The sequence below is a fragment of the Rhincodon typus genome, chromosome 12, assembly GCF_021869965.1.
Source record: "Rhincodon typus isolate 14 chromosome 12, sRhiTyp1.1, whole genome shotgun sequence".
NCBI lineage: Eukaryota > Metazoa > Chordata > Chondrichthyes > Orectolobiformes > Rhincodontidae > Rhincodon > Rhincodon typus.
The window spans coordinates 58,283,068-58,309,490 of NC_063343.1; the positions used below are offsets into that span (position 1 = coordinate 58,283,068).

Consider the following 26,423-nt stretch of genomic DNA (forward strand, 5'->3'; position numbering starts at 1 on the left):
TCCCAATGGCAAATAGTGCGAGCTGGAGCACTTGTTTGGAAATGTCCATAGACATAGAATGGAACAATGTTATTGAGGAATTGTTAAACCTAGATGATAGTTTTAAAATCAATGAGTTGACAAGGATAAGGGTTTTTGTGATGGGTGAACAGGACTAAAATGCAGCAGGACACTGGAAGTAGAATAGTAGCTGAGATGGAAATCAATGGATTTGCTAGTAGAACGCTCAAAATGAGAGTTGGGAGGTGAGCGAGAGCTGCATGAGAATTTTTCAGTTGTTCAGTTTGGGTCAAAGCCAACAATGCTCTCTTGCTGAGGAATTGTTGACTTTGGCAAGATTTGAAACACAGTACTGAGGATTGAACAAGAAGCCTGAAGCTGTCTACCAACAGCACAGAGATGAGTCAGCTCCTGCTTGTATGTGCTTTTGGAGATGAGATTGTAAATAATTTTCTTAATCAATCAGATTGATGAATTGTACAATTAATAATGGAAGGACTGAAAAAGGAGTGAATGGTCTCAGTGGCAAATCAGGTACAAAAAGGGAAATAAGGGGAAGAGAAAAATTGAGTTAGGAAAGAGAAATAAGAAGCAGAAAGAAAAAGTAAAAAACAAACTTAATATTTGTCAGTCTCCAACTAAAGTTAAAGTAATGAAACTTCATGCTTGCAATAGTTTCAGTGTCAGTTTATTGGAAATAATTAAAATTTAGCAGATTGATAAAAGGACACTCTACTTTATAGTAGAGTTTATAAGATTTCACGTTCTGTGATGCATTTGGACCATATCAACTGCATAAGCACAGTAGCTTCAATAACATTTAATTCATTGTAAAGCAGGAAGGAAGATTTTGTGAAGCTAACAGTGGAGCAGCATGAATAGAACAGGAAGTGTGGCACTTAACAATCTCCACCACCCCATCCCAAGCTTTTCTGACCAATTATTTACAAATAACAGCAAAAAACATTTGCATTATCATTATTTTAACAGAATTTATCTGACCCAGTATAAAACTATAGTGGAAGATGGAAGATAAACACATATGCAACAATACATGAAGATATATGAGTGCAGTCATAGACAATATAGGTAGTTCTGTTTCACTGTGCAGACATTCTCAGAGCTGATGTGACATTTCATGAAAATATAGGTTTAGGCAGGACTAGATTCATAGATTTATGCATCACATACATCATACATCAGCCCATCGAGTTCAGACCGACATCATGACCACTTAAAGTGCGCTAATCCCAATTCCCTGCACTTGTCCCACATCCTTGAATGTTACGATATTTGAAGTACTCATCCAAATAGATTTTAAAAATTGTAAGGCTTCCAGCCTCCACTTCCTTCTTAGGCAGTGCATTCCAGATTCCCACCACCTGCTGAGTGAAAAAGTTTTATTTCCCAAATCCCCTCTGAATCTCCTGCCCCTTAACATAAAACAATGCCCTCTCATGATTGACCCTTCAACCAAAGGGAACAGCTGTTCTCTATTCACCCTGTCCAAACTCCTCATAATCTTATACCCCTCAATCGTGACCCCTCAGTCTTCTTTGCTCTAAAGAAAACAATCCAAGCCTATCTAGTCTCTCCTTATAGCTCAATTTCTCCGTCCCAGGCAATATCCTGGTGAACCTCCTCTGTACCCCCTCTAATGCTATCAGATCATTCCTGTGGTGAGGTGACCAGAATTGAACACAGTATTTCAGTTGTGGCCAATGTTCTGTACCTCCTTGTTCTTATACTCTATGCCACAACTGATGAAACCAAGTGTCCCGTATGCCTTCTTAACTATCCTATTCATGTGCTCTGCCGACTTCAGAGATCTGTGAATAATTACCCCAAAATCCCTCTGTTCCTCTAAATTACTCAGTGTCTGCCATTCATTAAATACTCCCTCATCTTGTTTCTTCTTCCAAATTGCATCACGTAGCACTTATGATCTAACACCATCTATCACTGGTCTGCCCATCTGACCAAACCATCTATATCTTCCTGTAACCTACAACCATCTTCTTCGTTATTAACCATGCTACCAGTCTTGGTGTCATCTGCAAATTTTGCCACAACATTTTCATGATCATTTTCTATATCATTTATGTATATAACAAATAATATGGGTTCCAGTACTGATCCTTGTGATACACTGCTGGACACCGGCCTCCAGTAACTCAAGCAGCCTTCTACCTCTACTCTGGCCTATTACTAAGCCAGTTTCTGATCCATCTTGCCAAGTTTCCATCGATTCCACGTGCTTTAACCTTCTCAGTCTCCCATGTGGGACTTTATCAAAAGCTTTGCTAAAATCCATAAAAACTTCATCAACTGAATTTCCCTTATCCACAGACTTGATCACATTTTCAAAAACTTCTAACAAATTTGTTAGGCATGACCTCGCTCTAACAAAGCCATGCTGACTATCCCTAATTAACCACACTTTTCCAAATGGGTATCCATTCGTTCCTTCAGAATTTTCTCCAATAGTTTCTCTACCACTCACCGGTCTATAATTTATTGGTTCATCCCTGCCACCCCTCTTAAAAAGTGGAACCACGTTAGCTGTCCTCCAGTCCTCTGGCACCTCCCCTGAGGCAAGAGAGGAATTAAAAATTTCTGGCAGAGCCCCTGCAACTTCTTGCCTTGCCTCCCACAGCAGCCTGTAATGCAATTCATCCAGGCCAAGGGATTTGTCTGTTTTTAAGCCCGACAGAGTCTCCAATGCCTCTCCATTTCCTATGTCAAACTGGTGCAAGTTACTCACCGCTCCTTTGTCTGTATTCTGTACTTAAGTTCTCCTTTTCCAGAGTGAAGACCAAAGAGAAGTATTTATTTAATACCCTTCCAATATCCTGCGGCTTCACATAGAGATTGCTCCCTTGGTCTTTAATGAGCCCTACGTGCTCCCTGGTTAACCTCTTCCCTTTAAAGTGTTTATAAAATATCTTAGGATTCTTCCTAATCTTGCTCACAAGTCATTTCTCATGCCCTTGTTTTGCTCTTCTAATTGCTTTCTTGAATTCCCTCCTGCACTTCCTGCATTCCTCTGGGGCTGCAGCTGAATTGCTCCCTTTGGACTTGATAAAAGACATACTCTTCTTCTTTATCCAGTCCTGAATTATCAGAGACATCCAAGGTTCTCTGAACTTATTGCTCCTACATTTCCCTCTGAAGGACACATGTTGGATCTGTTCTCTCCCCAGCTCCTTGTAGACGTACCTGCAAGATGCTGTTCCCAGTCTACTGTGGCCAGATCCTGCTTTATTTTAATAAAATCTGCCTTCCCCCAATCCAAAGCTGTATTTTGCAGGCCGTCTTTGTCCTTGTCCAGAACAAATTTGAACCATACTGTGCTGTCGTTGCTATCTCCTAAATGTTCAGCAACTGCCACATTGAACACTTGTCCTGCTTCTTTCCCTGGAACCAGATCCAGCATTGTGTCATCCATTGCTGGGCTTTCTATGTATTGATACAAAAAACTCCCTTGGTTACATTTCAAGAAATCGCCCTCTCTAAATCCTTAAAACCGTAACCATTTCAATTTATGTTGAGAAAGTTGAAATCGCCAGTATAATTGCCCAATTATTACTCTTACACACCTTTGTGAACTGTTTGCATATTTGCTCCGCTATTTCCCGCTGACTCTTTGGTGGCCTATAATACACTCCCAGTAAAGTAGCTGCATCCTTGGCATTCCTAAGTTCCACCCACAAAGCCTTGTTTGAGGACCCTTCTAAGATACTATCTCTCCTTATTGCAGTAATTGACTCCTTAATTAATAGTGTTATACCAAGGCCCTTTTTACACCCTCCTCTGTCTCATCTAAAGACCCTATACCTCGGAATGTTGAGTTGCCAGTTGAGCCCTTCTCTCAACCATGTTTCTGTGATCGCAACAATACCATACTTCCATGTGTCAATCCACGCCACTAACTCAGCAGTCTTACCTATTACGCTCCTACCATTAAAGTAAAGACCATCCAACCTTGGCTTACTCTCTTGATGCTCAACATAGCTGAACTATATGGCTGAAAAATTGCCATTTTGGTTAATATGATCCAAGGGTTTCCTAGTTTGCAGAAATTATCAAAAATCATTGTCATTACTCCATTGAAATGGCAGCAATTTTTGGAGCCAACATACTTACAGATAAAAAACAAATCCAGAAGTTGCTATCAATGATCCAGAGGGTGAACTGTTGAGGTCCTTTCAGAACTCAATCCACAAACCATCAGTGAACTGACAAAAAAATTCAATTTTTACACTGTTAGTCTTGCTATAGCCCTTGAAAATGGTACACCTTATTGAATAAGGGTTTTTCATGGCATGCTGATTTCATAACTGGGGCTAAATACTCACTGACTTGGAAAAGTATGAAATTATTTTTAAAATACTATAATTTTATATCAGTGAAAATACAAATTTCTTAACTTGATTTTAAAAATATACATGCATTAATTTTTAATGTTTTTGCTTTTATTAAGAAAAGCATAAGCCTTATTTCACCGTTTGAAGATTTCAATTGCAATCGAAGAGATTGGGTGCATTTTAGGTCCTGGTTTACTGTCTGTGAAGGTACACCAATGTGAATAGCTGCTTATCCTGTTTCTGACATCTGGACCCCTGGAGACTGGGTGCCAAATTTAAACTAATAACAGGAAAGAGGAGGTTCATACCTACAAATCTTTGTGGTCTGTTGCATTAAATTCTGTAGCTTTGTTGCTGATTAAAATGTACAGCCTGTTTTGTCTCTGAGAATATAATTGGGTGTTTTTTTTTCTCCAAAACTTCTTCTCAGTAAAAGTTACCACATTAATTTGATTTAACACGACATGGATTATGCTCAAAAGAACTTGGGTAATCTGTCCAAACTGTTGAAGTAGTCTTTTTTTTCCCCTAAGTATTTTGAGTGTAGTACTCTCTGGGAGGAGTGGCAAGATGGTGAGCTGCAGATGTTGGCAGTGGGAATACAAATTGGTTCCACTGAACAAACTGTACAGTTAACAAGTTCAGAGGCATGCATGTTCTACTAATCACTTGCCAATTTATAAGAACTTCCTTATGAATTGATCCAATAATTTTTCATCTGAGGCATCTAGGTTAATCCAACACATCTGTGAACAGACATAGTCAAATCAGCAGTTGCAACCGGATATTTTAAGTGTCAAGAAACAGTATCTGCCTGATAAAAGGATGGCACAGTGGTTCAGTGGTCAGCACTACTGCCTCACAGTGCCAGGGACAAGGGTTCGATTCTATCCTTGGGCAACTGTGTGTGTGGAGTTTGTACATTCTCCCCGTGTCTGTGTGGGATTTCTTCAAGTGGTTGGATTTCCTCCCACAGTTCAAAGATGTGCAGTTTAGATGGACTGGCCATGTTAAATTGCCCATAGTTGTGCAAGCTAGGTGGATTAACTGCGGGTAATGCAGGGTTACAGGGATGGCTCTGGGTGAGATGATCTTTGGAGCATTGATATGGACTCCATGCCATGTGCCAAATGGCCTGCTTCCATACTGGAGGGATTCTATGAAAGCAATTTATACAGTTGGCAATTATTGGTGGCCTCAGCGTTATCAATTAGCACCATTCTTCTCTCATACACTGAACAAACATTAAACATTGAATACAAGGAATTTTCATAACTTCAAACAAGAATTTGAAGGCCTGAAAGCCAGTTTAAAATCAGAGGAGAGATTTTACATGTCATTAGTTTCTCAGTTACAGGCTTTGGAATGTCAGCCATGCCATTGCAATTAATTTTCATCGGAATCCACATGCTAAAGTGAAACACATAAGATGTTGTAAAGTCAGCAGATAATGTCTCGAATCTGCAACACAGAGACTGATAACCTATTGCATCATCGGTTAAATCTAGTGTCATTTCTCGTTTGGACTGAGCTGAGAATTTGAATTAATTTTTTTATGTTTTGTTTAAATTTTAATTTATCAATGTGAAACCCATCAATTTTCAGAGCAAGACAATATAGTTAAGCAATAGTATAAGACCTTGTTACTAAAAATGTACTGGGCTTTATATGAAGATGTGTCATCTAAAGTTTTTTTTATATCATTGGCAGTACTTATGCATCTTGAACCTTTTGAAAAGAACACAACAGCAGCATAAATGATGCATTTTCACATAACATAGGTTGCTTGAATAGAGTCAAGAACTCTGCAATGCTTTCAGTGATAGCTCATATGACCTAGTTTGTGGATGTAAGATATATTGGATTGAACAGAGACAGTCAGATAGAATTTGCCACAGGGCAACAGCCTTTGCCTTTGCTCTCTTTCTCAGAAACTTCTCTAATCAATATTTTTTGATAAATTGTTAATCAAAGCCCAACGAAAATCCTCATTGCTGTACATGGGAAATCCTTAAAGGAGAAGTCTGAATCAACACGCAATCTCTAGAAAAAGAGACTTCAACCAGCCTTAACAGATCCAGCGAGAAACTGAGTAACAATAACTTATGTAGAAGCTGATTTCAGTCACAGGCCAGCATTTGGAAAATCTGTGATTTTTAAAAAAATTAACTGCTTTTTATAGTACTTTTTAAAAAGAATATGTTCTGCATACATATATTTTATATATTTTTCTTTGATTGGGGGCGTAGAGTGTGTTGCAGTTTGATATATTTGCACAGTTTAAATTTTTTGTTATTTTTTCAATCTTTGCCTGAATAAGTATTTTGCAAATAAACTAAATACGTATTTGTTAGCTTAAGGAATCTTCCTGACTTATTTTTGATACTGAGTTATGTACAGTCTAATTTATCCAAAATTGGCAAGTATTTCCCTTGTAAGTTCACAGTCTGTTGTGGCCAGTAGAAGTATGGGGCAAGGAATGGAATCAGTCCACTATTCCTAACTTGGTTGTAGCATTATACACAAATGCAATGTAAAATTGCACTATCTTTAATGAAATAGAACATCCCAAGGTGCTTCAATGGAGCATTATAAAATATAATTTAACACCAAGTCACATAAAGTGGTATAGACAATATAGACTAGCTAAGGGCTTGGTGAAAGTGGTAGGTTTTAAGAAGCACCTTAAAGGAGGAAACTGGGTCAAAAGGCAGAGAGGTCTGGGAAGATTATCAATAATAAATTGATAAAAATCAAGAATCTCCAAGAAGCCAGAATTAATTGAATGCAATGATCTTGGAGGATTGTGGTTGGAGGAGATATATGGAAGGATGAGACCATGAAAGCATTTGAAAAAAAAAATGAGAATTTTAAAATCCAGATATTGCTTCTCTGGGAGTGAATATTGATTAGTAAGAATCGGAGTGATATAGTCCAAATAATTTCCTCATAGGAGGCTATTCGGCCCATTGAGTGAAGGATGTTTGGCATAGTTATAAGGGCAGTGAAGTTTTTGCTCATCTTAAATTTACAGAAGGTAGAAGTGAAAGGTCAGTCAGGGGTATCTTGAAGTCGTCAGGAGTGGAGGTAATGAAGGCACAATTACAAATCAAACACCATTCAATCTCCAGTCCCTTAAGGAGCTATTAGGACAAGTGACCTAAGTAGTGATCAAATAGGTTTGATCAAATCAGGTTTGAAAGGCAAATTGAAGGCACGTACATGTATCCCAGTATATGACTGTGCATAGCTGTTGAGCTTTATAGAGAAATTCAGATTACATTCTCCACACCATACCTGGATGTCGTTTCACTTGCCAGTGGCTCCGAAGTGGTTAAATGTTTCTTTCTGTTCCCAGCCCGGTCTATCTTTTTTTTTTCATACAATCACAGTTCCGGAGTTGAATCGACGCCACATGCTCCTGGTCCAAACGTAGCAAAGAGGCGAGATATTAAAGTAACCGGAGAGCAGAGGACTTGGGCGAAGTGTGGCGACACAAGTGATGGATAGGCGCTAGGTGAAAAGAACAGTGAGAGGATCCTCACCAGTCACTCAAGATCCATGTGTTGCCGGAGTGTCTGCAAACCAAGCTACATTCATTTCATAGACTGAGCTTGCTGTCAGCGAATCCCCCTCCCCCGATATGGGATGATGCGCGATGTATGGGAACAGGATTTTGCCGAAGAATCTGTCCCTTGGGGAAGCAGAGAGACTTGCTGACAGGAGACCCCTGGTCATCAGCACCATGGCCAGCGTCCTCATCTTCACCGTCGTAGTCGATATCTTGGGCAATTTACTGGTCATCGTGTCAGTGTTCAGAAACAAGAAACTGCGCAAAGCAGGCAAGTTTGTAACACGCCCCCTCACCCCAACTGGTAACTTTGCAGGGAGTGGAGAGAGCGGGCTTTCGCCGCTCGCAAATCATAGGGGGATCTGACACCAGTCCATCTGATACCAAACCCTGTGTCTGTCCATTCAGCTTGGAGTGGAGGGACAAGGATCAGGATAGAGCGGGGTCGCTAGATCACCAGTTCAACGCCCCTCCCTCTCAGCTTGTTACTCCTCAGCCATCTTTGTCTTCTTCCTCTCTGATCCCTCCTTTTCCCCTCCAACCCTATACTTCTTTCCTTCTGACCTGTCTCTCTCCCCCTTCCTTCCACTCACCGCCCTCTCTCACCATCTGTCACAGTGCCCCACTCCCTCACCCTTCCCATTCCCCTCTCACATGCTTCCCTAATTCCCTAATATCTCACAGTACAACAGGATCTTGACTGGATGGGCCAAGGAGTGGCAGAAAGAGTTTAATTTAGATAAATGTGAGGTGTTGCATTTTGATAAGGCAAAACAAGGCAGGACTGATACACTTAATGCTGGAGTCCTGGGGAGTGTTGCCAAACAAGGAGACGTTCATAGTTCCTTAAAGGTGAAGTCACGGGTATATAGGGTATTGAGGAAGGAATTTGATACATTTGCCTTTATTGGTCAGCGCATTGAGTACAGGAGTTGGGATGACATGTTGCAGCTGTACAGGATATTGTTTTAGGCCACTTTTGGAATACTACATTCAGTTCTGGTCTCCCTGCTATAGGAAAGATGTTGTTAAACTTGAAAGGGTTCAGAAAATATTTACAAGAATGTTGCTGGGGTTGGAGTGTTTGAGCTATAGGGAGAGGCTGAATAGACTGGGGTTATTTTCCATGGAGCGTCGGAGGCTGAGGGGCAACCTTATAGAGGTTTATAAAATCATGAGGGACAAGGATAGAGTGAATAGCCAAAGTTTTTATTTTTTCCCAGGGTACGGGAGTCTAAAACTAGAGCAGGTAAGTTTAAGATGGGAGGGGAAATACTTAAAAGGTACCTAAGGGGCAACATTTTCACGCAGAGAGTGGTACATGTATGGAATGCATTGCCAGAGAAGGCGGTGGATACAATTACAACATTTATGTGAACAGGAAGGGATTAGAGGGATCTGGTGCAAATGCTGGCAAATGGGACTGGATTAATTTAGGATATCTGGTTGGCATGGATGAGTTGGACAGTAGGGTCTGTTTCTGTGCTGTATACCTCTATGACTCTAAGACTTTTCTGTCTGTCCCCTTGTCTCTTTCTCTCTGTCTCTCCCCCTTCCCTTTGTTTCCTTTTCCACTATCCTGCCTTCATCCCAACCTCAATCTCCACATCCTTTCTTCGCTCCTCCTCTCTACACTGTCTCTTGGCACATTCTCCCTACCTCCCTCCCACGTATGGAACATCTCTCACATCCCTCTCTGACTCTGTCTCTGTCTCTCATTTCCTTTCTCTGGCATCTCTCTCCCTTGCTGTTCCTCTTCCTCTCTCTGTCCTACTTTCACTCCTCCCTCACTCTCTTTCTTCTTTAGCCATTTACTCTCCCTCTGTCCCTCCATCTCTCTCACTTTCTTTCCCTCCCTCTATCAATACCCCACCTACACTCATTGATTCTCCTTCTCAGTCACCCCCTTGTCCTTCTCATCAGTTTCTTTCCTCTCCATCTTGCCTTTCCTTCTCTCCACTCTCTTTCATCCCCTTTCTCCTCCTGTCCTCTTTAAATAACACTTCCATTATCATATTTCTTTTTTTGACTATTTTAGTGAAACACGGATGATTATATTGGGTACTGTACTTATTATGGCTTTTAACTAAATCACGTATTGTGAAAATCTGCTCAATAAATCTGAAATTTATAGCCTGACACCAGAAGGATGGGCACTGTACCTATCAAATTGCCATGCAAGTCCCCAGTTTTCTAAACTCCATCAGTGTAGGAGAACTGCCTGGCCCCAGTTAATATCTGTATAGTAGGATCTGCTTGTAAAGCACATAAGTCACTTTTTACTGTACCTCGGTACACATGACAGTAATAAATCAAATCAAATAGATTCAGTTTCACTCTCTTCCACAAGGCTCTAAGAGATTAAAATTTTCAAGCAAAAATTAAATTAAGTTTTCAATTTTCAAGCCCATTGAAACAACTCAAGTGTTTGTCACCAAAACCAAAGTGGGAAATATTTATTTTTCAGCAATACCAGACAACCATAAGAACATTAGATAATATATTAAACTCAGGCGATACTATAGCCACAATAACTCGCATAACAATGGCTATGTTACATGTACATTATGTTTACATGTTGAGATGAATAGTGAATCTTCTGTAACACATGGAATTTGCCATTTGGTTGAGCCAACATTCACTGCTGGCTCAGTTAGCCTCCACTTAGGAATAAAGCCCATTTGTAAACTTTACATAGAAGTTCATGTGACACATTGAACAAGACCATACATGATCTGAAACATGCCACACACTAAACAGATAAAACAATGGGAGCTCCATGATCGTAAGCATTTCCAGTCAAAAGCAGTGAGACCATCATCTCCTTCACACTTTGGCAACAGTAGTTTGTCTGCTCCTCGTGACTGCTGCACACCATTGTCATCATAGCCTATATAGCCACAGCAACTGCAATTTATCCTAATCCAAGTTGAGGCCTCTATTCATCATTGATAATATAAAATATAACTTTTTTTTTAATTTCACTTTTACTGAGAAATAATGTAGGGCTGCTGCTCATTGCTGTAATCATCTGAAGTTTTGTTGAGTTGAAGGGTACGCTTCACATCATAGTTTGTGTTGATTTTCAATGTGGTTACCAGACCATGAGTAAGTTCTTTAGCCCATAAGTAAGGGAGTTTGGGATCAATGCTTTTTCTTTCTCAAAGGGGTGCTTGACATTTGATTGCTCTCAAATGAAAACAACATACACACTGCCCAGAAAATGCTTTGGTGTGTATTCTTATGGCATACCTCATACATAGGTTCCCTTTTCACCCGGAACCTGCCCCTTCACAGAATATCTGCTTTGACTTGTATCAATAGACAGCTATCCTGATGTGATTGTAACAAATCCTCAGTGCTAGAAACCTTTATCATTTAGTTGATAAATGACAAGTTTTGAGCAGGTCAGTGCTCAAATTTAATTGATAATGCTTTTTCAGTCCTGCTGCATTCTTCTCAACGGTCCTGAGCAAAGCTATAACGTTAAGTTTTCTTCTGTTTATTTTAAGATGAAAACAATGTTTTTGTGTTAAAAATGGATAAAATGGGCATTACTGCAGCACCATATTCAGTCAAAAGCTTACAACTTGTCAGGAGTCGCTACTATCACCTCTGCCAGTTGATTCAATGTAGTGGTGAGGTCAGGGGCTGAGGTATTATAACATAAGGGTTTGAATCAACACATTATTGGTGACCTGAACATGTAACCTGTATTGCTTCTGAAACAAAAAAGTGAATTTTGTTGCGGTAAAAGTTAAACTCAAGGAAAAAGGCATTCATTCAATCATAGAATCAAAAAATCCTTGCAGAACAGAGGATACCATTTGCTCATTGTGTGTACTGGCTCTAAGAAAATGGCTGCAGGTAGGAGTGGGGTAGATAGTAACAAGGATTGCCTTAGATCACAGGAGGTTTTAGATGGGCTGCTCAGACAGGCTGATCAATGGTAATGGAATTTAATCCAGATAAATGTGAAGTGATGGACTAGGGCGGGAAAAACAAGCCAAGGGAATACATGATGAATAGTTGGACCCTGGAGAGCACCAGGGATCAGTGGTTTGTATGTCCCCTGGCCCCTTAAGGTGTTGGGACATAGATAAAGTGGTTAAAAAGGCATATGGAATACTTGCCTTTTATAGCTGCAGCACAGAGTTTAAGAGCAAGGAGGTTATGCTGGAATTGTATTATATTTGCTTAGGCCACAGCTAGAGTATTGTGTGCAGTTCTCGATTCCACATCATAGGTGGGTTGTGATTACACTGGAGAGGGTACCAGGATATTGCTTGGTCTTCAAGGAGAACAGTCCTGTCTTCTCCAGTTTTTCTTTGTAAATTAAGTTACTCATTCTTCAAACTATTCTTGTGGCCTTTTTCTGTATCCTCTCCAATGTCTTCAAACCCTTCCTAAAGTGTAGTGCCAAATCTGAACACAATCCTCCAGTTGAGGCTGAAGTTAATGTTTTACAGTGGTTTAACATAACTTCTTAGCTCTTGTATAGTAGGAACTAGGTACATGCTTATTTCCATGGCCCACCTTCCATCCAGGGTCACTTACTATGGTTTAGCAGAACCACAACATCGAATGTGGCCCTAGGACAGCACTGGTGGTAGACTGAATATGAAGAAGAGGGAGAGAGCTTAGTAGAGGTTTCATTTCCTCCAAACCTCCTCCAGCAGTTTGCAGTCTGTGCTGAAGCAACAAGGCTCCCTTGATCTTTCAGATTGCTTATAGTTGACAGCATCTCTTCTGGTCCTCAGTGATAGTTCTATTGCAGCAACCATTGGTGGCTTGCAACCAGGTGCTGGTTGTAGCCAGCCCAGTTCTTCCACCTTGTGACAATGAGGAATATGCCACATCCATTTTTACCAATAATGTGCCCATATCCAGTGAAACTGGATTAGAGTAGAGCTAGATGCAAAGTTAGATGCAAGTCCCATTCTATTGCTGTTTCATCTCTCAGGTAAGGGCCCTGTCCAATGTCTCCACAGTTCACAGACCGTGGAAATGTGCGCAAGCAATTTGATTATGGAGCAGAAATTACTTTTCAATGACTGATACAGAAAGCGAATCATCCTTGTTAATAATTGCAATCTAGATTTGGTTATGTGTATTGCTATACAAATAATGTATTGGCATATTAATATATTACTCTTCTTTCATGACCAACGGAGATCCTGTAATGAATGAACTGTAATGAACTGAAATGAATAAATATGCACAAATTTGACTCTCTATACCAGATGATACCTGGTAAAGGTATCTTGAGTGACTTTACTGGATTTGAAAATAAAGAAGGGAGATGACGGATGGCTTAATCTTTACAATTTTAAATTGTTTTTAAATTTATGACAGACTTCAATAGGGTAGATCTAAAGAAAAGATTTTCACTTGGAGAAGAATCAAAAGCTTAGGGTTACAAATATAAAGTAGTCAATGATAAATCCAGTTAAGGAATTCAGGAGAATTTTCTTCACCCGGGGTGGTTAGAATATGGAACATCTTATGACCGGGAGCAATTGTGGTGACCAACATATGTATTCTGTACTGCTAGGTTTGATGAGGTCAGCTACAATAAGCATAAGTAGAGCAGAAACACTGGAATAAACCATTTGGACAGAAAGTGTATTCCTGTACTATAAGAGATAGCAAGAACTGCAGATGCTGGAGTCAGAGACAACACAGTATGGAACTGAAAGAACACAGCAGGCCAGGCAGCATCAGAGGAGCAGGAAAGTTGACGTTTCAGCTCAGGACCCTTCTTCGGAAATGGGGAGGGGGAAGGGAGCTGGGAAATAAATAGACAGATGAAGGGTAGGGCTAGGGAAGGTAGGTGGGATGGCAATAGGTGGATACAGGCAGGGAGCGGTGGGGATTGGTCAATGGGATGGGAGGGGTGGATAGGTGGGAGAGAAGATGGGCAGGTTGTGTCAGGTCAAGGAAGCGGGGATGAGAGGGAGAGTTGGACATGGGATGAGACCTGCCCATCTTCTCTCCCACCTATCTACCCCTCCCATCCCATTGACCAATTCCCACCACTCCCTGACTGTATCCACCTATTGCCATCCCACCTACGTTCCCTAGCCCCACCCTTCCTCTGTCTATTTATTTCCCAAATCCCTTCCCCTTCCCCATTTCTGAAGAAGGGTCCTGAGCTGAAACATCAACTTTCCTGCTCCTCTGATGCTGCCTGGCCTGCTGTGTTCTTCCAGCTCCATACTGTGTTATTCCTATACTATAAATCTTAAGTATGTATTCTTTTATTCTTAAATTTCAGCATTAGAAAGTGTAGGTAACCAGTTTGCACTCATGGCATTTTTTTTGGAGTAGAATTATCATTCCAAAGTGAAACAACAATGTTCAGAGATATTATCACTTTAATTCACTTACCATATCTACAAATGTCTGAATAGACGGATGAATATGCTAGGTTCTTTTTAAGCATTCTTAATGATTGCTTCGGTACTCTTGCAAAATAGACTTTGTGTCATAAAGGCCATTGGTAAACATAGAAATAAAGGTTTTTGCATCAAGAAATAATATTTGAAATGTGACCTATTTGGTTCTGCAATCAAATAGTACGAGGTCACCTATTTGATATGTGACTGAGTGAAAGTGACCTGCATGCTACTAAAAGTAGAATATTTTTGTAAAGCAGAAACCCATCCAACCAACCTGTTGAACATTAACTGTTACTGGGTAAGGTAAAAACAAGTTATGATGATAGATATATTCAGAAATGTAGACCAATGAATTTGAGATATGATTGCAAATACCATCAAAGCATTTGGTAAGTTTAAATACGGTTAATTAAGTAAGTCTGATTCGTAGTGGTAACCATAAAAAAATGCTTTTGAGGGAAGGTAATCTACTGTCCTTGCATTCTCTGGCTTATTTGTGACTCCAGACCTACATCAATAAAACCAACTCTTAACTGTCCTCTGAAAAGGCTCAGACATTCAATCGTTTGTTCAGTAGCTAAAGAAGGCTGTTTATCAACACCTTCTCAAAAGACAATTGGAAAAGGATAAAAGTACTGGTGTTAGCAGCAATCTTGCATTCTGCAAATGACTAAAACAATTTTAAGACCCTGTGACATTTTTCCAAAGAGCAGGGAATTATCTTGGCACTCCATTCTTCCCTTAATAAAAGTCACAAACAAAAATTTAACCGACCATGTATTGAACTGCTATAGGTGGGATCTTGCCGTACATTAATTGGCTGTCATTTTGCTTAACTAAGGACAATGCTTAAGTAGAGTTTGTGTAACATGATTTGATACATAGTAGACATTACATTAAACAGCTTGTGTTCAATATAGTAAAAACCTTCAAAGGGCTTCAAATTAACATTTCCACACAAAATTGGAAATCCAATCTCCAAAAGAGGTATTTGTTCTGTTGAACAATGGCTGGATGAAAACGCTAAGTTTTAAAGAGTATTTTTTTAAGAAAGAAGAGAGAGGTAATGTGGTAGAGAGATTTACAATAACAACATGCATTTAAACAGTGCCTTCAATATGGTAAAACATTCCAAAGCACTTCACAAGAGTGTTTTCAAACAAAATTTGACATTAGGTCATTTAAAGAGATGCTAGAGAAAGAAAAGTAACCAAAGAGATATGTTTTAAGGGGATTTTAAAGGAGGGAAGAGAGGCAGAAAGGGTTACTGAGGGAATTCCGAAGTAAATTGGCCTGGCATCTGAAGGTCAATGTTGGACCAATTAAAAATCAGGAAATCAAAGACCCCAGTATAGCTTCTAAGCAAATAAAAATTATATTCTGATTTTTAAAATGAACTTTTTATCAGGATTTTTAATTGGGTTCTGCAAACAGATGCTTTTTGAATAAGTTTTTTCTAGCCAACAGTAAGGAAATCTTTACCCATGTAGCCTAACCGGGTATGATCCTTGGAGCGAGTTGTACTCATCATAGCTACCATTCAGCCAACTATACAAGCTAGCTTTAAAATGATACTGATGAATTGGTTAAGAAATGACTAAATATTCTTTCTTTTGTTCTATTCTTTGTTTTACTCTTACTTCCTAAGAGTAATTTTGCAGAGGTTTAACTGTGGTCCAAATCCAATGAGGCACTTGAAATTAGCATTTTTTAACATTGCATGAGGATTTGAGTAAGAAGTGGTGAAGTCTTTTTTCGATTGTGCGGGAGCTTGGTTAGACCACACCTCAGTACTGTATGCAGTTTTGGGTTCCTTATCTCAGATATTATTAGAAGGAGTGCAACAAACATTCCCCAGACTGGTTCCCAGAGAGTGGAACTGTCCTATGAAGAGACATAAGAACATAAGAACTAGAAGCAGGAGTCGGCCGTCTGGCCCTTCGAGCCTGCTCCGCCATTCAATAAGATCATGGCTGATCTTTTCGTGGACTCAGATCCACTTGCCCGCGTTCTCACCGTATCCCTTAATTCCTTTATTGTTCAAAAAAAATCTACTTTTTTTTAAAAACGTTTACTGAAGTAGCGTCAACTACTTCACTGGGCAAGGAATTCCATAGATTAACAACCCTCTGGGTAAAGAAATTCCTTCTCAATTCAGTCCTAAATCTGCTCCCTCTAATCTTGAGGCTATGCCCTCTTGTCCTAGCTTCACCTGCCAGTGGAAACATCCTCTCTACTTCTATCTTATCTATTCCCTTCATAATTTTATATGTTTCTATAAGATCCCCCCTCAATCTTCTGAATTCCAATGAATATAATCACAATCTACTCAGTCTCTCCTCATAAGCCAACCCCCTCAACTCCGGAATCAACCTAGTGAACCTCCTTTGCACCCCCTCCAGTGCCAGTACATCCTTTCTCAAGTAAGGAGACCAAAACTGCTCACAGTACTCCAGGTGTGGCCTCACCAGCACCTTGTACAGCTGCAACATAACCTCTCTGCTTTTAATTTCAATCCATTTAGCAATGAAGGACAAAATTCCATTTGCCTTCCTAATTACTTGTTGTACCTGCAGACCTACCTTCTGTGATTCATGCACAAGGACACCCAGGTCCCTCTGCATAGCAGCATGCTGCAACTTTTTACCATTCAAGTAATAATCCTTTTTACTATTACTCCTACCAAAATGTATGACTTCACATTTATTTACATTGTATTCCATCTGCCAGACCTTTGCCCACTCACTCAATGTATCTATGTTCCTCTGCAAAGTTTCACAGTCCTCTGCACACTTTGCTCTGCCACTCATCTTAGTGTCATCTGCAAACTTTGACACCCTACACGTGGTCCCCAACTCCAAATCATCTATATAAATTGTAAACAATTGCGGTCCCAACACCGATCCCTGAGGCACACCACTAGTCACTGACTGCCAGCTAGAATAGCACTCATTTATCCCCACTCTTTGCTTCCTGTTAGTCAACCAATCCTCTATCCATGCTAATACTTTACTCTTAATGCCATGCATCCTTATCTTATGCAGTAGCCTCTTGTGCGGCACATTGTCGAACGCCTTTTGGAAATCTAGGTACACCACATCCACTGGGTCCCCATTGTCCACCTCGCTCATAATGTCTTCATAGAATTCCAAAAGATTTGTCAGGCATGACCTGCCCTTCATGAACCCATGCTGCGTCTACCCAACGGGACAATTTCTATCAAGATGCCTTGCTATTTCTTCCTTGATAATAGACTCAAGCATCTTCCCCACTACAGAGGTTAAGCTAACCGGTCTATAATTCCCCATCTTTTGTCTACTTCCCTTTTTAAACAGTAGCGTCATATTTGCTGTTTCCCAATCTGCTGGGACTGCCCCAGAGTCCAGCGAATTTTGGAAAATTACAACCAGTGCACCTGCTATTTCTCCCGCCATCTCTTTTAGTACCCTGGGATGCATTCCATCAGGGCCAGGAGACTTATCAATCCTTAGCTCCATTAGCTTGCCCAACACTACCTCTTCCGTAATAATGATTGTTTCCAGGTCCTCACCTGGACACATGGCAAACTGTCTGCATTGTCTTTTGAAGAATTAGAGATGATCTCATTGAAACTTACAATACACGTAAAGGGATAGGTAGGGTAAGTGCAGGGAAGAAATTTCCCTTGGTTGGGGAGTTTAGAATCAGAGGGCATAATTTAAAAATAAGGGGAATGCTGGTAAGGTCCAAAATGAGGAGAAATTATTTTACTCAAAGTGTTGTCAATCTTTGTAATTCTCTGCCTCAGTGAGCTGTAGAGGCTAAGTCTTTGAATATGTTTACCAATGGTATACTGGGTTATATGGATAAAGTGGGCAAAAGGTTGAGATAGACAGATTTTCAAGCATTGTAGGGAAAAGATAAGAAATTTGTCGCACTGGATTCGGTTTCTTTTGGGGCTACACTGTTTGCAATGGCAATGTTGGCTATCTGGTCCTACTGACTTTGCAAAATTTACTTAGAGAATTTCCTCACCCCATGTAGCATGGTATCCTTTCTGTAGATTAGCTACTCTTCCCCAGCCTCTTCCAGCATTTTGTATAGCCAGAAAATACTCCCACATTAGGGGACGCGGGCTAACTTCAAGTGATGTGAGTCTTATGTGAATTTCTGTCCTCTGCTGAGGCTTGCTGCAACTCAACTGTTTCCTCAGCCCTGACTGTGCATTACTATCAAGTAAATTAGCAGGTAGCACTAATTTGGTTGCTGCTTGTATCAAGTGGGTATGGGGCAACCAATGTCAGAACGCTGACTGATAGATTACGTCTTCAGGATTTCCCAACTGATCTGTGCATGCCCAATCTCCTGAAATTAGGGTCAGTTTCAGAGTAACGGCACCAAACATCAACAGTTCATTGTCAACACACCTCCCAACAAAATCTTATTGACTGTGGCAGCTGGAGCTTAATCCTTTAGATAACTGAACACTTATTCATCCATCTTCACTTACTCTTTGAGTATTTTTCAGATGTGGTTACCAAGCGAAGAGGCTGGTTCTTTGTAGTTAAAGAAAGATTTATGACTCTAAGAGAGACTATCTATTACTGTACTGATCCAATCTTGTCAGTACTGAAAACAGCTGATCATTCTAGCTTGATATCCTAATGTACTTCAAATACAGCTTTAGCAGGATGTAGAGTGTAGTGTCATCAAAAGTAAAGACAGTGCAAGTTTGTATCCTTTCCTACTTTCTTCAGACAGCTAAGTAGCTCCCTGTTCAACACTTAGTCCTAAAATGATGGGCCTTCATGCGAATTTGAAAATAACACAAAATGTAATATCCCCTATGAAGTGAAAGTTTCCAGAACCTTGATGCTTTGGGTCAAAATCCTGCAACTCCTTACCCAACAGCACAGGAGATATCCCTACACCACTTGGACTACAGAATTTATAGATGGCCCCTTGCAAACGACTTTTTTAACCTCCTGGTTTATGTGTTATTTTTGACCAATAAGACAGGAAAACATTTGGTCCATTGTGTTTGCTATATTCCATATTAGTTATAGCAGTCTCTTACCTTTTAATCCCAGTTCCTTCCCCTATTGTGCTACAGAATCTGTTGCTTTGGTATCTATGACCCCTAAGATCATTATATTCTATATTCTTGTTTACTTTGGGGGTAGCACGGTGGCTCAGTGGTTAGCACTACTGCCGCACAGCACCAGGGACCCTGGTTCAATCCCAACCTGAGGTGACTGTCTGTGTGGAATTTGCACATTCTTCCTGTGTCTGCATGGGTTTCCTCCAGTTTCCTCCCACAGTCCAAAGATGTATAGGCTAAGTGGATTGGTCATGCTAACTTGCCTGTAGTTTTCAGGGATATGTAGGTTAGGGTGAGTTTTAGGGGGATGAGTCTGCATGGGATGCCCTGACGGTTAGTGTGGACTTGTTGGGCTGAACAGTCTGCTCCCTACTGTAGGGAATCTATGAAGTTTGTGAAGGCATTTTCCCTGCAGTTGCTTTCAATTCTAAATTTAGAAGAACATCCCCTTTTCTTTTAATATCGTGCTGAAAATGGAATGAGTCATTCCCCATCTCAGTTGATTTCATTTCATTATTTTAAATACCTCAATCAGATAACCCAGCACCTTCTCAACTTTGGGGGCTACAATTTAAATTATCCAATGTACACTACAAGAAACATTTATTAAACTCTTCCCTTCTTATTGAATCATTACAAGTTTCAAGATTTTCAATTGTATTCAAACTTCATCAGTTACCATCCAGGCTTACAATGCAGTATTAAGCAATATAGTTCAGAAGCTAGCTGTAGCGAAAATGCAGTTCAATTATTCTGTCATGTTTACAGAGAGGAAGAACCTGTCATCCCTCTCAAGTTTGGTTAGGACTTTTTGTCCTGTCTTTAAGCCTTATTTGAAGCATCCAATTAATCGTTTGTTTGTGCAGAACTATGGATGGTTCGCTGGCTTTACTGCAATTACATACAGTATTAAATAGCAGTAAATGGATTTATTTGTTTAATAAGGCAAGGCTTTGTCAAGATTTCTGCATATCTGAGACCAGATCTATTGCAAGGATCCTGCGCATCTGTTCAAATAAGTCAAATACTCTTAGGTATGTGGGCAAGTCATTTATGAAAAAGGTATCCCTCTCTAAATGCATGTGTGCTCACTTTTTCTTTAGGTCTACTGAGCACACAGGTGTAGGCATTGGTTAAAGGCAAGTGGAGTGCATACATTCATGCAGGTTAATGATACCATTCATGAGTACATGACAGCGTTGTGTGGAATTTAATGTCCCTGAAAGCTGCATGGGAGATGGGAGGGCCATATAATTAGGTGGGAAGATTCAGGGTGGAGAACCCATTGCCTTCCACAGCACCTACACCTCCCCTCCACTACTAGGACATTTAATTTTAGTCCATTCTTTGCAAAAAGTGAGATATACTATCTGGTCATTGCCATTTTTTTTTTCTGAATTGCTACACAAATCAATGGTGGCTTCTCTACCATATGCCGACTTTGTTATCCTCAAGTTGTCTGTTCATTTTTACTGATAATGTGGACAGATTAAACAGTATATAGCATTGCACCTATGAATTACAAACCAACCATACTCATTACAAATGAATTGTCAAATGCAATCAAAAGGTGGCAGCAGAGGTCATGGGAGGCTGTGCCAGTCTGCTACACCAAGCTAACTCCAAGTCAATAATTGCAATCATTATTTTAATGCACAGCTTCTCAGACATCTCAATTGAATCAGACCAGTGGATTCTTTTACAATAACATCATACTAAAACTACTCAGCATCCTCAGCCATCTGGTCAAAGTTAAACAAAATATTAACTTGCATTCTGCAGTAGCTTTAACTTAGGAAACCCAGCATAAACTCTAACGTTGTTGTTGACTTATTTCAACAGAACTGAAACCTAATCTAGGTTTTCTCTTTCATTTACTAAAAACTTGCAGGACATTTCTAACACTTTCTAATTTTATTATACATTTGCTCTAATTCAAATTGCGCTATCTGCTGTGGTGGGATTCAAGCTCATATCCCCAAAGCATTAAACTGAGCCTCTGGATTACTCGTCCAGTGACACTACATCACCACTTCCCACCTGTTGAATAGAATCTGGTTCTGTCGATCTTTAGCCTCTATCCCATCTGATTCCTTTTACTGAGCATATTATCGGCCAAACAGCCTTACTCAAAACCTACAGTTTCCTCCAAGCTGTGACCAAAGTCTGAAGTAAGCTGTTTAAATATAGTTTCCTCTCCTTCATCTGTCAGTGTCTCACGCTGTAGCTCAATGACTCTGAATTGAAAACATTTGAGGTAGAGACATCTACTGCTGATGTGTTTGCTCCTGATCTCTCAGAATCTTTGAATTCTGACACCTTTAGAAGTGTGGTGCAACGTTAAGTGATTTCTAAACATCACCCTTTGTGGGTGATGCTGAGGTAACATCAGTCTAACAGCAGGCAGAATTTCCCAAGAGAATTTACTTAGACACATGCTCTTGAGATGAAGTGGGAGCTAGAGTTATGAACAGAAGGATGGATAATTGGGGTACTGCTGCAAATTCAAAGCCTTTCCTAGGCAATTTCTCACACATTCCAACCCCAGGAATGCTGGGACTGATGTATGAAAGAATATTGGATCAATTACGACTATACTCACTGGAGTTTAGAAGAAAGAGGGTTGTGCCCCAAAAATCTATAAAATTCTAACAGGACTAGAAAGGGTCACTGCAGGAAGGGTGTTCCTGATGACCAAGGATTCCAGAAGCAGGGGTCACAGTCTAATACTGGTTAGGCCCATTTAGGAGGAGTAATTTCTTCATCTAGAGAGTGGTGAGGCTGTGGAATTCTCTGCCACAGAAAACAGTTGAGGCCAAAATACTGAATGTTTTCAAGATGGAGTTAGATGTAGTACTTAGAGCTGCAGGGATCAAAGGGTATGGGGAGAAAGGAGAGCAAGGTATGGAGTCGGAGCAATCTCAAAGGGCCAAATGACTTACCCCTGCTCGAATTTTCCATTTGTTGTGTGGTACATGGAGATTCAGCGATAAAATAAATTCATGGGAAGTTTTTGGCACTATGTCTTATTGCCTATGATAAGTACAACACTGCACAATTGAAATTGAAGCTCCACAGAATCTTCGTAGGATGCAGGATTCAAGGCTGATAGTTTTTTTGGCAGACTTGCAAGATTGGTCAATAAAGCACCTGATTGACTGAGTAATTTGATTTATCACTGTAGTTCGCTGATACAAAGAAAATGTCCAATGCTCATTTAGATTCCTGATCTTCTAAAGGCTTGTCAAAATACTTTAGGCAGCAATTTATCCGACACCAGACTCCAGATACCTAATGTCAATGATCTGTGCTTTCGTAAAGACAATATTTGATTTGTTCATTTAAAATTTTGTCAAAGAAATAACAGGATTTGCCTCCCAAATCCATGCTGTAGTTCAGGAAATTAGAATCAATTCAGCCCAATAACATCTATCATAATGAATGTCAGAGGAGAGCTGCTCTTAGAGCAAATACTTTTAGCAAATAAGGGCCTCCTGCATGAATTCTCTAAGTGGTATGCAAGCAATAAGGTGAAATGAGTTTTCCATCAGTGAAAATACTAGCTCCCCTGTAGATCAAACATATAAATGTGTCTAGATGCAAGTCTCAGCTAGACCATTGATCTCCTGCTGTAACAGCAATGGAATATTAGCAAACACTGGAGAAATGGTCATTTATCTTCTGTCAAGTGAAAGCATGGATCAAAACCAATGGAAATTGTAGGTGAGTTTTAGAATGGATATTGAGCCCAATAAATCCATGCCTTTATAATAGAATTCTTTTGTGTACAAGTTTTTGCTCCATTTCCACTGAAGATAGTATCTGGCTGAGCTTCTTTTCCATGGGTTCCACTACTCTGGCCAATCTGCATGCATTGTCTAAGTGGTGTGATTAGTAAGCTAATTTTGACTTGGGATCATTTGTGATGGTGCTTGATCCGGTCTTCAAACATTGTCATTGTCAAACATATGAACCGTTTCCAGCAAAAGTAAAGAACAACAAAATATGTTTCTGATGTTAATGTTTTACAAGTTTTATCCCACCGCAAACCATTTGACTTTGATTACAGAAGCAACTCCCAATCTTTCCACCTGGCTTGTCTCTTGTTGTATAAATGGCAGTGTGTTCCAACTTTTCTTTTAGAAGACAGTCAAATAGCATGTGTTAATTGCAACACAATAACGTGACACCATCAATGGATGAACATTTGCCAATTCACCCTGATCTGATTTGGCAATCTTTCCAAAGAACAAGACTGAAACTTGTTGAACAGTAATTCACACCTCCACAAAATCCCTCATTTCAAAACGCATGGAGGTCAGAAGGAGTAGTGCTGAATTTCATTTCTTCCATGCTGCAGTTATAAATGTAGGGGAAATACAGTAGTGGAGCAGGTGATGTCATGAGCAAATTTGTTCCTTTCCCATAAAACCTGCCCACCTGTTGTATGCGGTGTTAGTCACATCTGTTTGTAATATGCATAGCGACTATCAGAATCAATCCTTTAGGACAGGAGTGATGACTCCTTTATTGAATATTGTGAAATGGGCCCTCCTCAAGTTGTATATTGTTAAATCCTTCCTGTAGAGGTTCCATCATTGCTTCTGATTGATTCTCAAAGAGTTAGAGCACATACACAACCACCCTGCTCTTCCTCACATCCATCTAAACAGGAGAAGATACAGAATTCCCTATCAGGGGCTAACATCATCCCTCTTCTAGGTGCCACCAGTGAGCCAGGAGACTAGGAAGTAGTCAACAGAATGATCATGTGGCTGAGCTGACCCTCGATGCCTAGCAGTTGGCTCCTGACACGGATCTGTTGTTGGTGTCATCCCTGATGAATGTATCTGAGCATCCGGGTCTTACTGTTCACATTGAACTGGCATGGTGCTGTGCACGGGGATTATAGGGGGATTTGCTGGTAATTCCAGTCACAAGGCTGCCGTTAGTACGTTTAACCATGTAACTTCTAGAAAAAACCACTCACTATGTCTCTACACTGTAGCTCATGCTTATTCTACTTACATTTTTCTCCCATCCCCTACTGAAGGAACAAACTGTTGTGTAGTCTAGTTGGACAGGAACCCATAACTTTCAGATAGATTGCCCAATTTCAGAGCAGATGTACAAGAGGAAAGCAGCCATGCTGGAATTGAAAGCCAGCATTGTTGGAAATAATACTCCAACCAGATGAGCACTAATTGAAATTGGCCTTTAGGAGACTATATGATTGATGAATTATTTTAGCATCTCTCTTCTCCACATGCCGCATGTTTTACAAATTCTAGTACAACCATTGCAATTAAAAGCAATGCTGTTTACTGCTGAACTAACCAATTGTGCTCTTTTACAGGAAATGCCTTTGTGGTGAACCTTGCTGTCGCTGACCTTGTCGTAGCAATCTATCCTTATCCTCTCATACTCATAGCAATATTCCACAATGGATGGGTTCTTGGCTACATCCACTGTCAAATTAGTGGTTTCCTCATGGGGCTAAGCGTTATTGGTTCCATTTTTAACATCACCAGCATTGCAATCAACAGATACTGTTACATCTGTCATGGTCTGAAGTATGACAAAATCTTCAGCAAAAGGAGCACATTATGCTTTGTGGTACTGGTTTGGGTGTTGACTTGTGTAGCAATCATTCCCAATCTCTTCATGGAATCTCTTCAGTATGATCCTCGCATATACTCCTGCACGTTTGTTCAGTCAGTCAGTTCTTTCTACACGGCCATCGTAGTGGTCATTCATTTCATTCTGCCAGTCATCATTGTCTCATATTGCTATCTGCGTATCTGGATCTTTGTCATTCAAGTTAGGAGAAGAGTTGAGTCAGACAATCGATCCAAAACAAATCCCCATGACTTCAGGAACTTCCTGACCATGTTTGTTGTGTTTGTACTCTTTGCTATTTGTTGGGCACCGTTGAACTTTATTGGCCTGGCAGTAGCAGTTAGTCCACATTTGGCCAGCCTGATACCAGAGCAGCTCTTCACTGCCAGCTATTTTATGGCTTATTTCAACAGCTGCCTAAATGCCATAGTGTATGGTGTTTTAAACCACAATTTCCGAAGGGAATATAAACAAATTATAGTGGAAATTACCAAGCTCTCGTGTTAGGATAACATGTTCTTCTAAAGTCTACAACATGTCGCACATCTGTTGGACATTAGAAACTTGCAGATATTTGATCCAAGTGTGGTAATCAACAGTAAGATTGAATGTTCATTGCCTCTAAAAGGAATGGCATAAATAAACTATACAGTTGTCACTTGTGCTTGAGTTTTTTTTTACTTGTTTTAGCTTTGGCTGAAATTTAAGTTTTCAAGAAAACTCAGCATAGTATTATTGAAAATTGCAGCAAAATACAGAAAAAAAACAGTCTACCACCATCAAAAAGACCACAGAAGCCCTGCGTTCATCAGGGAAATGTGAAAAACAAAAACTCATGCCAGACGATGGTGTGAGAGAACATGACAGATGCTGGACTGGAATGAAGGAGCATGTAAACCTTTTACTTAGCACTAAACCATAACAGTGACGGCAGTGAACAAAATATTGAATGTGTTAGCACCTCAACTTGACAATTCATTAAATAGACAATTGTAACAGAATTGAATATGACAAAGCATCACTTTTGTAAAAATGTATTTTGTTTCAGGTATCAAACTTTGTTGTGATTGTATCAAACATTGGCGATGCATTGAGGGGAGTAATTTTAACGCTTGACAGTTGTAAAGTGGTCAATATTGGATATACCATGCATTATATATCTTTCCCCAGCTTCCTTCACTGAGGTTTTATAGCAGGCACCCAATGCAATTTGATACTATGCCCACTTTTCACAATTGACAACATTTAAAATTAATCCCAATGTGTTCTAAATTGAATTATGTTACGGTCCTGTATGTTTTTAAACCAAAGAATGAAGTTTGACAAACTGATGTCATGAACACAGAGATAGTAGGAACTGCAGATGCTGGTGAATCCGAGACAAC

At 40.0% G+C, this 26,423-nt stretch overlaps 1 protein-coding gene across 1 annotated transcript; it reads left to right on the forward strand.

Annotated features, from left to right (window-relative positions):
- The first annotated feature begins 2,101 nt into the window (after positions 1-2,101).
- On the forward strand, positions 2,102-25,545 carry mtnr1al (melatonin receptor type 1A like). The gene is made up of 3 exons (XM_020511573.2): positions 2,102-2,141; positions 8,072-8,209; positions 24,776-25,545. The coding sequence occupies exons 1-3, from the start codon at positions 2,102-2,104 to the stop codon at positions 25,543-25,545; spliced, it is 948 nt and encodes a 315-aa protein (XP_020367162.2).
- The last annotated feature ends 878 nt before the right edge of the window (positions 25,546-26,423 follow it).